The 12,541-nt window shown below is 41.1% G+C and overlaps 1 protein-coding gene across 1 annotated transcript in view; it reads left to right on the plus strand.

Annotated features, from left to right (window-relative positions):
- reck (reversion-inducing-cysteine-rich protein with kazal motifs) overlaps positions 1–12,541 on the plus strand; it is a 224,212-nt gene that overhangs the window by 167,447 nt on the left and 44,224 nt on the right. The window contains exon 17 of the mRNA XM_080752182.1: positions 19–214. Within this exon, the coding sequence (XP_080608308.1) occupies positions 19–214 (196 nt within the window). The remainder of the gene's footprint in view (positions 1–18; positions 215–12,541) is intronic.

Genomic DNA, 12,541 nt, shown 5'->3' on the forward strand with positions numbered 1-12,541 from the left:
TGTGTGTGTGTTTCCCAGGTGCATCCCGAAGCGGCGAGTGTGTCTGAGTGACTCGTCAGACTACCCCTGTCAGCAGTACGAGTGTGTGGGGCGGCCCAACGCCTGCGACAAGACCCAACTGGACCCGGCCTGTGACACGGATGGCATGGTGCACGCCAACCCGTGCCAGCTCTACCAGACGGGGAAGACCCTGGCGTACATGGGCCAGTGCCAGGTGTGTTTAAGAGGCCGGGGAATATACAGTACTAGACCTTACCCGTTCGAAGATATGTGCTCCAAAATATGTGCAGAGTGTGGGTTGTGGGGAAAGTTACTGTAACTGGTGCGTAAGTGAGAATATGTAAGGAACAGCCCATGGAGGAGTGTATATTTATGATGGATACAAATAATTTAACAGCAAATTTAGGTGAATAGAAGTATGGGGATGTATGCACTTGCTCCACATAGTTTTTTCATACCCGTTGGAAGATGAGACACATCAAAAAACACACCTGGTGAAAGCGTGTGAGAGAGAGAGAGAGAGAGAAAGAGAGAGAGAGAGAGAGAGAGAGAGAGAGAGAGAGAGAGAGAGAGAGACCATGCACATTCCTAACTGTGAGAGAGAGGGGTGTGTGTGTGTGTGTGTGTGTGTGTGTGTGTGTGTGTGTGTGTGTGTGTGTGTGTGTGTGTGTGTGTGTGTGTGTGTGTGTGTGGGGCTACAGATCCCATGGCCTGGAGGAACGGACCGTAACCCTGACAACAGGCTGTAGAGTTGAACAGAAGTGGAAGAAAAAGGCTAATAAACAGCTTTCATTTGGGAGAAATGAAATTCGGGCTCCGTCACCGCTGGTATAATGCTAATGGCCAATACCATGTGAACTTTGGGATCAGTTGCTGAATTGAGTGAATAGATAAACGTGGATAAGCGTGAGCGTTAGAGCGTTAGAGCGTGAGTTTGCTCGTTTAATAGATAGATAACCTTTTATACGTATCGTTGTTGCTGACGATTTTGTAAACCATTTTTCACCCGGTGTCAATTATCTATTCTAAAACGGCTAGAGAGAAAGATTAACAGGGGTTCAATCCGTCTGGGGTCCATTTTAACAGTTGAGGGAATGGAACAAGGCAAGAGAACACAAACAGACAGGTTCTTATGTTGTAGTGTGGAAATCACGCTGGGATATTTTTTTTTTCCTCAAAATATCCCACGATTATCCCACAATTTTTGTAACCCATTTTTTCACCCAGTGTCAATTGACCAGGATTACTTTTTTACGTTTTTTTGTGAGAGTATCTACCCTAGGAGACACAGGGAGAACATGCAAACTCCACACAGAAAGACCCTTTTGCCAACCCCACCTATAGGGTTTGGGCACTGATGACTTGGAGGAGAGAACACGCCCTTAGCACCCACAGTGTCCCCGGCGGGAATTGAACCCACGATCTCCATATTCTAACAGTTTTTTTGTTGTTGTAAATGAATGTCCTACTTGATCATACTGCAGCGTCACACAAAAGCAAGTAGCAGATCCACATGCTCGAATCGCTGTGCTTGTGGATCTGCTGCTTTTGCTATTTTAGAATTAGGATCCTGAAAAGTCACATATTTCGAGTTTCGAGCTTGCAGATCTGCTACTTTCACTAAAATATTGTCACTGTCGGGCAGAAACCTTGTATCTCCAACTTTCAAAATGTGTACGTCTTTTGGTAAAGCAAAGCCCTGCTTCATCATACAAGACTGTCGCACAAAACTAGTGATGCGAGGCGTTGTGTGCTTGTAGATCGGCTGTTTTCACTAGTTTAGTACATTTTATAGATGATAAATATACACATAGACAGACATACAAGGTTTCCACCCGACAATGCCGATAAGGTGCTGGGAGTGAAAATTATAATGTAGGGATGCCTCGGATTAAAACAATATTTATGGGGTGCCCTGAGACAAAAAAGTCTCAACACAAACACTTAGAATATGTAGATAGGAGGTTTCTCCATATTATGATTGGGACTTTAAGCTTGGACGGTTTTCAGGGCGGCTCCGTCAGGCGGAAGTACAGCTGCTATGACGCGATGGCCGCAGCAGTCAGAGTCGTTCAGCAAACAGCCGTCGCTGACAGTTTCCCACACCTTTTACTGAACTCTTTGGTTCCCATGGTGACACGTCTATGCAGCAGACGTCAAGCCGCTACGTGGAAAGGTAGCTTCTGCCGTAGTAGGAAGGGCTGGGTCGGCAAGCAGGTTTATCTATGGAGCACTGATCCATGTCTAGGTTACCAGGGTTCCCACGGTCATGAAATTCCTGGAAATATTTTGAAATTAGAAAAATATTTTTCCAGTACTGGAAAAGTTTTGGAATCGATCAAGGGTCCTGGAAGGTCCTGGAAAAAATTGCTATGCATTGTCTTTGGTTATTGATTTTGTTAATACCTCTGAAATAACAGATTAAACATTGGCCAAATTGTCAAAATTAGAGGCAGAAATTGTGAAAATAGCAGATCTACATGCTCACAACGCCTCGCGTTGCGAGGCGTTGTGAGCATGTAGATCGGCTATTTTCACAATAAAACCGTGTTATACAAAATTCCTCTACTCTTAGTGCTCGTCAGGGTTTTGTGGGTCACGGCCAGAAAAGGTTGATCCACTGCCATACACTACCTGTCTTTGGGGCATTGCGCATAGAAGTAAGCGACTCGTTATTGAGCTGAATTATTGTTATCTAGTCCTATAATTCGGGTTAAATATTCTGGAAAAGTTTTGGAAAAGTTTTGGAAATTAATTGGTAAAAATGTGTGGGAACCCTGGGTTACCGTAGCGCAGTGTTTCTCAATCTTTTTTGGCTTGAGTACCCCCTTTACCTGATTTCTGAATCCAAGTACCCCCTTTACCCGGCAACAAAATAATATGTATAAAACTGCAATTATAGTATACATAAATAGTGGTATATGACGCTATATATTAACACATCTACTGCCTCTTAATCTGAAGGTTGCTTGGTGCCTCGGCGCCACGTCGTTTCCTCCGTCGGCCGCCGCTATTATTTTGAAGGGCCGGAAGGGGGTTGTTTTTGTTTTTTTGGATTATCACTTGACGGCAACGATTACGTCATCTAGTCACATGACAGTGTGCTACAAGAAGATGAAGATGGCTGCGCCCTGCCTTTTGCCTTGTTTACATTTAGATCTGCTGCAAAATGTCTCAAAATGGCTATTTTGTTTAAATGAAGTTTCTTTATGGGCCTCGCCATTGACTTAACATTGAGGAGCTTCACTTCGCGTGCACGCCCAACGTGCGTTGTAAACAAATCGCCGACATTACCGATGCGAGCGGGACCGGAGCGACATTAAGTAAGTAATAATATCTTTACTGTATATACAGTAAGATTCACAGTCCTCACCGTCAACGGCGCCATGGTATTAACCCTTTCAATGACAATCCTCACCGTCAACGGCGGCAGATGGGTTAAGCCCCCCATCCAAAGAATATAAAATCAAACGGTTTTCATGTCAATAACTTCTTTTTTAAAAGCCATCCCAGTTGCCTGGTACCATGTCATTTGGGTTAGCTACTCAGGCTCATATCAAGTTTCTCCATGTGTCATCATTAAAGATAACAGTACATGTTTTTTACCCTCCTCATTCAATTGTTGTCAATTATTTAACTATGAACAATATTAGCATGATTTATACCTCTATTCTTCTTTTTGGGTTAATTTTCGTGAGTAGTGCCTTCGCGTACCCCTAGGGGTACACGTACCCCCATTTGAGAAACACTGATCTGAGATTCTCACAAAACAATTGTTGCCTAGAGACCAGATAAAAATAAGAAACTCATTATTGAAGGAAAATACAGAATATATGAATGCTTGGATATGTTGTTTGCTTTCACCACCAACACATGCTGGCTTATTGTACTTGATCTGCTTTGAGAAGTTAGCAAACAATACAAATAAATAACAGTAAAAAAGTAATATTGAAAGACCAGAAAAAACACAAATGAATATATAAAGCAAACATCTTGTTGTGGCTCCAAACATATTTTTAATAAGTTTTTGTCAAAAAAAATAAAAAAATAAATCCTCTTTTGATCATAAAGTTTGCCTTCCCCTGATCTACCCCAACTCTCTTCACCAACTTTTTTCACCAAAAATAGCAGATCTACAAGCTCACAACGCATCCCAACGTTATCACACATTTTTTTTATTTATTCATTTTGGTGAACCCTGAATAGGGATGCTGGGGTTAAAACTTCAAGTACAGTATAAAGTTTATTTCAGTCAGTTCTGATGGAAACAGATATTTCTCCGTGACATAGCCTGCCGTATTCTCAGGTGGAAAGATGTACATATTTACCTAGTGTAATATATGATATAGGATTCTAATACTTAAGAGTGTAATTTAGGGGTGCCGTGGATGAAAAAGTTATTTGCCAGGGTGCCCTGAGTCAAGACAGTTTGAAAACCCCTGCTCTGCAGTATTTCTCAATCTTTTTTGGCTTGAGTACCCCCTTTCCCTGATTTCTGAATCCAATTACCCCCTTTACCCGGCAACAACATTTTGCTTATAAAACTGCAATTATAGTATACATAAATATATGACGCTATATATTAAGCCCAAAGAATATAAAATCAAACGGTTTTCATGTCAATAACTTCAACTTTAAAAGCCATCCCAGTTGCCTGGTACCATGTAATTTGGGTTAGCAACTCAGGGTCATATCAAGTTTCTCCATGTGTCATCATTAAACATAACATGTTGTTTTACCCTCCTCATTCAATTGTAGTCAATTATTTAACTATGAACAATATTAGCATGATTTATACCTCTATTCTTCTTTTTGGGGTAATTTTCTTGAGTACCCCCTTCAGTACCTTCGCGTACCCCTAGGGGTAGTCTCGCATGGCCAGACTGTTGCCTCCGCGATTTGGTCAAATGCTCCCAGCATACAGTCTGGCAGACCGGGGAAGAAATGATGAGTGCGAAGATGAAGCGGAAGTGAAGCCCCCACGTCACTTCCGTTTCCGTCTCACATCACACACATTTATCATTAGCCTATATAAATAAAAATCATATAAGCGTGTTTAGCTTGCTGCTTAGCAGAAATGACATTTTAAAATATATTTTTTTGAACGTTAATGCCCGTTTTCGATACTCGCCGTTCGGGAGCTGCTGTTCCAGACTATATAGCATTCAGAGATTGTGGCATGGTTGTCTGGCTACGCGAGACTACCCTAGGGGTACACGTACCCCCATTTGAGAAACACTGCCGTAGCGGACTGCCGTAGCCATCATTGCTTAACCTTTTTACCGCTATGTACGTTAACGTTCGCCCCATTCTGGCGAGTGATCGTTGCCAATACGAATGCTCGTTCTTTTACCTTGTTTGAGCACTGTAAGCTGATGAGGGGTCTCGCGGGTGTCTACAGTAAAGACAGCTCCCGTAACGCTGCTCTCAAATCTCCACCACACATAAACAATAGTGGCAAAGGTATCGCAAAGGTAAACTACTTTTTGATGGCAGTAGTACAAATAACTAAATAATAAATAAGGCAGTAAAAGAGTTAAAGTCCCTATTGTCAATGTTGCAGAGACTGTGCACATTGAACTGCTGTTGAACTCCATTGATCTGGCCCTCTACTGTATAGCCCTGTTTGAACCTAAAACACATTAATATGCGGAGGCACACTCTTCATTACAGTTAACAATCTGAAACAGCAGTCAGGCTTGTAGAGTGTACTTGTGTAGGCCTATGTTCTCAAATTGAAATGTTAGTGTGTGTGTGTGTGGACACGCAAACTCTCTTGCATGCACTCACTCACTCACACGCTCACTCGCTCACTCTCCCTTTCTCTCTCTCTCACAAACAAACACACACACACACACACACACACGCACACTTCAGCTTTAACACCAGCAGCTGCTGTGTTTGCACAGTCATGGCGAGCATTTGGTTTCTGTCAGACAGAAACCTTGTATGTTAGCTTGTTTATCTGCTATTTTTTGGAATTTCGGTCAAAAACAACTTTCCTACCTTTAAAATGATGTTTTTGGAAGCCTTCAGGGTGATCCAGGAGTTGTTTTGGCCAAAGCAGCAATTTATTCCATTTTTCGATTGTATGTCCAGCTCAAAACAGCACATATAGGATTAGTTATTATTCTGGTTATTTTTCTCGCTTCAAAGTCCATTTTTTCGCTTTGTATCAGTCTATGGTGCTCTTGCTAGCTACGGGAGGTACTGTTTCCACGGGAGCATCCATGTTTGTTGACGAAACTGTGACCTTTCAACTCTGCCTAGTTGGTGCAATCCCGGCTCTCGCCACTAGGGCGCATACTAGACCAACTCCCTTCTGCTGTTGTTTGCTTTGTGAAGAAAATCATTTGTAGAATAAACTGATGCAACCCTCAAGCTGTCTTTCGTATATGAAAAGTGTTGTCTGCCTCAACAAAGGGTATACAGAAATAACTCACACCTACAGTATGTAAATATCAGCCTATTGTATCCTTTTCAAAAGAAGAGGACATAGCTGGAGCTTTTTGATGGAATGCAAATTAGGGTCGTTGTCAACCCCAAAACAACCCCAAAAGGTGTCTTGAATAATGTAACAAATGCTGCGGTAGAGATACATTATAATGCAAGTTAAAATACTAGACAAGCTAGTCAGATTAGGTTTACAAAAGGAGGATCTTCTAAATACATGTGTCTTCATATTTGCAAACTATAGTTGTAACTATGCATGTGTTTGACAAGCTCTGGCTAAACTTATAATAGAAGCTAACGATTGAAAAGGTTTGTGAATAAGGTCAATCAACAAATCTTATTATGTCTGAGCTTATTTCTTGATGAGAGATAAGGACATGTATTCATGTGAACGGAAATAACATATACTCCTTGTTACTCATTGCCCATTTATTTAAAAAAAAAAGCCACATTTAAAACAATACAATGGATATTTTTGGAAAAAAATAAAAAAAAAAATATATATTTTTTCAATGTTGGATATTCTATTGAGATCATGAGATGTATAGAAATATAGCATTACAGAGACAGGCTATCATGATACAAATAATTCAAATCTCTAATGTAATGTAATGATCCAATTGAAATAAATAAAATAAAAAGTTGTGGGAGACTATAGGGCTAAATTACATTTACATACTGTGTAAATAGGACTACATTTTCAAGGGGGTTTTCACAGCTCTCTGTAGGAATGTTGACTGACAATAGACTGAGATAGGCCATCAATGAGCCATCAGTGTTGTTTTATCCCCATATTCAAATTATTCAATAAGAGATAGAAAAGACCGAAACAAAGCACCAGAGAAGTGGGGTGGGAGGTACTATGAGAGTAGCAGCAGCATAGAATTACTGTATATCTGTGGTCTAGTCATAGACTGGGTCTAGTATGCGGCGCGCCCCTAGTGGCGAGAGCCGGGATTGCACCAACTAGGCGGAGTTGAAAGGTCACAGTTTCGTCAACAAACATGGATGCTCCCGTGGAAACAGTACCTCCCGTAGCTAGCAAGAGCACCAGAGACTGATACAAAGCGAAAAAATGTACTTTGAAGCGAGAAAAATAACCGGAATAATAACTGATCCTATATGTGCTGTTTTGAGCTGGACATACAATCGAAAATGGAATAAATTCCTGCTTTGGCCAAAACAACTCCTGGATCACCCTGAAGGCTTCCAAAAACATCATTTTAAAGGTAGGAAAGTTGTTTTTGACCGAAATTCCCCTTTAAGTGAAAGTGTGTGTGAGGGTTGGTTATATTTCATAAATATTGAACCAATGAAAAGTATTAGCAAGAGCTTGTGACTATGTAAATAATAACTTCATTGGATCTATCGAAACACAGGTTCTTTCTTTTCTTATTCTTTTTTTTTTCATTTCCTGAAACGTGTTTCCATTTGAAACTCTCTCCCCCGTGAATACCAATACAATCCAATGCACTTAACATCTTTCTAGAGCTAGAGATGCCTGCGGACAAAGCGCAGACCCAAATCCTCTGAGGCATTTGTATTGGGTCTGCAGTGAGCAGCTCTTATGGTAATTGACACACTGGCAGGTAGAGTATTGTCTCCTCGGCCTCAGCGAAGCAGGGTGTCTTAGCAACATTGTCTGGAGTTAAGCCATTAATGCCTGAGGCTGTCTCTGAAAATGTCTTCTAAACCATAACAGTTCTCTGAAAAAAAACATAAGTTGCTATGGGCCTAATCAGTGGTTGGAAAAAAGGGAATATCTGCACTCTCTGGAGTAGTTTCTTGTAGATTTATTAAATCATTAATTCACAGCATCTCACCGAATAGACGGACCGGTTTCGGCCGTGTGGCCTTCCTCAGCGTCTCAAAACTAAACTTCCCTGGGCGGAAGTGACATATAAAGATGAGCTACAATCATGTGCAGCTGAGTCTCATCAGGAAATACATTACATCATGTGTTTACCTTCTCTTTTTTTTAAAAAGTTTTTAAACAGTGAGTAGAAAATAGAAAACATTACATCATGCAGTTTCCACAAAGAATCCAATACATTTCAAAAAAAGAAAATAAACAATTTACAAAAAACAGTTCAGTAATAATTCCTCATTCAATCCCTTAGGAAACTCAGTATTGAGTGTATGGATCCAAAAAGCTTCCCTTTGGAGCAGTAACTGGTCTCTATCCCCACCTCTTTTTAAAGGGCTAACTGTCTCTATACCTTGAAATCTGAGAGTACAAATGTCATGTTTAGTAGTATTAAAATGCCTGGCTACCGGAGACTTTTCATCCTTGTTTCTGAAGTTGCTTTTATGTTCTATAATTCTTGTTTTCAGCTCTCTTTTAGTTTTGCCAACGTAACAGAAACCACAGGGGCATTTCAATAGGTATACCACATATTTAGTCTTACAGGTTATTCTTCCTTTTACCTTGATTTTTTTACCTGTATGTGGATGTGTTATAGTCTCTCTAGTAATCATAGCATTACAGTTAGTGCAACTTTTACAAGGGAAGTTTCCTGAAGGTAAGGTAAGATAAAAAGTGTTTAGGTTGTATAGAGATGTCATTGTTTATTAATTTGTCACTTAGATTCTTAGCCCTCCTATTTGCAAAAATAGGGGGATTCGAAAAAGCAGGTCCTACCTCAGGATCGCTCGACAAAATATGCCAGTGTTTCTTGACTATTTGTCTAATAGGCTGAGTCATAGGAGAAAACGTGGTAGTCATGACTATGGGCTGTTCTTTCAAAACGAAAGGTTTGGGGACAAGGAGACCTGTTCTCTCTAAGGGATTAACTTTTGACTTGCTTGTAGTTAAAATGTGTTCATTAAACCCTCTTTCTCTGAACCTACTACACATCTCCGTAGCCTGATTTTCAAATTCAAATTCAGTGTTACAAATTCTCTTCAATCTTAACAATTGGCTATACGGTAACCCTCTTTTCAAACCAGCAGGGTGATAACTGGAAAAGTGTAGATAGTTATTACGGTCAGTTTTCTTCCGGTACACCGTGGTTTGGATACCTGTAGTAGATTTTTTAACACACACATCTAGGAAAGGCACAGTTTCTTTCTTTTATAGAAGGTAACCTTGAATTCATATAAACCATGAACTCGTTCAACATCTCAGCTGAACCATCAAACACAAAGAAAATGTCATCAATGTACCTACACCAGCCTTTTATATGGGCTCTATAAGGGTTATCTTTATACACATAGTCTTCTTCAAATTTCCCCATGAAAAGATTTGCATAATTGGGAGAAATTAAACTACAAGCAAGTCAAAAGTTAATCCCTTAGAGAGAACAGGTCTCCTTGTCCCCAAACCTTTCGTTTTGAAAGAACAGCCCATAGTCATGACTACCACGTTTTCTCCTATGACTCAGCCTATTAGACAAATAGTCAAGAAACACTGGCATATTTTGTCGAGCGATCCTGAGGTAGGACCTGCTTTTTCGACTCCCCCTATTTTTGCAAATAGGAGGGCTAAGAATCTAAGTGACAAATTAATAAACAATGACATCTCTATACAACCTAAACACTTTTTATCTTACCTTACCTTCAGGAAACTTCCCTTGTAAAAGTTGCACTAACTGTAATGCTATGATTACTAGAGAGACTATAACACATCCACATACAGGTAAAAAAATCAAGGTAAAAGGAAGAATAACCTGTAAGACTAAATATGTGGTATACCTATTGAAATGCCCCTGTGGTTTCTGTTACGTTGGCAAAACTAAAAGAGAGCTGAAAACAAGAATTATAGAACATAAAAGCAACATCAGAAACAAGGATGAAAAGTCTCCGGTAGCCAGGCATTTTAATACTACTAAACATGACATTTGTACTCTCAGATTTCAAGGTATAGAGACAGTTAGCCCTTTAAAAAGAGGTGGGGATAGAGACCAGTTACTGCTCCAAAGGGAAGCTTTTTGGATCCATACACTCAATACTGAGTTTCCTAAGGGATTGAATGAGGAATTATTACTGAACTGTTTTTTGTAAATTGTTTATTTTCTTTTTTTGAAATGTATTGGATTCTTTGTGGAAACTGCATGATGTAATGTTTTCTATTTTCTACTCACTGTTTAAAAACTTTTTAAAAAAAAGAGAAGGTAAACACATGATGTAATGTATTTCCTGATGAGACTCAGCTGCACATGATTGTAGCTCATCTTTATATGTCACTTCCGCCCAGGGAAGTTTAGTTTTGAGACGCTGAGGAAGGCCACACGGCCGAAACCGGTCCGTCTATTCGGTGAGATGCTGTGAATTAATGATTTAATAAATCTACAAGAAACTACTCCAGAGAGTGCGGATATTCCCTTTTTTCCTGTTACTTACTCGAATCCTGCACCCAGTAAACAAAAATACTTTATTACTCTCGCAGAGAGCGCGTCATCTCCAGACGGTTTTGTACCGGCTAGGAGATTTGTCCTAATCAGTGGTTCTCAATCTTTTTCATGCAGTCCAAGTGGGGAATGAGGCTTTACCCCAGGTGAAGGAGTTGAAGTATCGGAGAATCAGAGCAGCAGGAGCGGTTTTGTAGCCACTAAATCGCACTGTGGTGAAGAAAAAAAAGAGTTGAGCCGGATGACAAAGCTCTCTGTCTACCGAGCAATCTTCGTTCCTACTCTCACCTATGGTCATGAAGTGTGGGTCATAACTTACTTACTTAGTCCTCTTGCACTTCAAGGCGCGTAGAGCCAACCATGGCAACCAGGTCTCTCCATCTGGGTCTGTCGTGGGCAAGGTGTTGAGCTTGTGCCAGTGTCATATTGCATGCATTAAGGACCTGGGCTATCACATCCAGCCAGCGGGTGCGGGGAGCGCCTCTTGGTCCGGTCGTCTCCAGCCAGCTTGCTGGGGATTGAAGGCCAAGATGGTGTGTGTTGGATGTTCCACGGGCAGGCGGATAACGTGGCCATACCAGCGTACTCGCCGCATTGCTGCGAGACAGGATGCAGGGAGCTGTTCGGTATACTCCCTGAGGGAGTGGAGGAAGTTGCTCGGGATAAGGAAATCTGGAAATCTCAGTTGGAACTGTTACCCCCGCGACCCGATTCAGGATAAGAGGTTGTAGATGGATGGATGGATGGATGGACCCCCAAACTTATATGTATTTGGACGCCGACCCCCAACTCTAAATATTTTGTTCCAGGGATCCCCTTAAGCAAAGTTAAAAAGTTGAAAAATGTTCGCTTTAAATGATTTATATATTCAAAGATTAGCATGCATTTGGGTGCTATGAGCTTGCATATGCATGTGCTATTTTTGAATAGATATGGTATAAAATGGTTCAAGTGTTTAAAATGATTGTGACGCTATCGGGTAGGGTCGGGTTCCCCTCCACCCATATGTACCTCATTGTTTGGCTCACACACCACAGGGCTTGTTACAGCAACCATGTCACACATTCTGAATGGCTGCTATGCCTATAAAGAGCTCTACATAGCACGCCTCGACAGAATAGCCAATCTCAAAACAAAAGGACATATCCAAACATTTTACACCGTCAGTGGAAATGTACAAACATTCCTGTGTCAAACCGTTACCTACCATGTTTCAACTCTGTTGTTGTTGTTGTCAATGAAGGCTCCAACTCAGTTTCCATTCTTGAAGAGGCCTGCACCTTTGACTGTAGCTCAGAGGAAGCCTTTATGACTGAAGTCATTAAGTACCAGCTGCTCCTCCGGTGCGTTCTACTTGTGTTTATCTTTGGCAGCCTATCACATGTACATAGGTTGGATGTAAGAGGAGCTGAGTCTACACTTTTACAGCACCTTGTAAATATTTTTGTCCTCGTACTGTATTATGTGGACATAAATAAATGATGAAAGCGTGCGTGCGTGCGTGCGTGCGTGCGTGCGTGCGTGCGTGCGTGCGTACGTGCGCGAAGCACTGCGTTCCTGATAGAATAAAATAACGCTCCCCCTAGCGAATGCTGCCCCCAGGGTTTCTAGGGTTCAAGTGGTTCATCGAAGTTCCAACCTCACAAAACGGTGGTGAACCAACTCTGTAATAACTCTCATTGTCAAATAAGTCATCTAGTTCAGTGGTTCTCAACTTATGGGTCGGGACCCCGAGGGGG

Source organism: Nannobrachium achirus, assembly GCF_963921795.1.
Source record: "Nannobrachium achirus genome assembly, chromosome: 21".
In the NCBI taxonomy this organism is placed as follows: Eukaryota; Metazoa; Chordata; class Actinopteri; order Myctophiformes; family Myctophidae; genus Nannobrachium; species Nannobrachium achirus.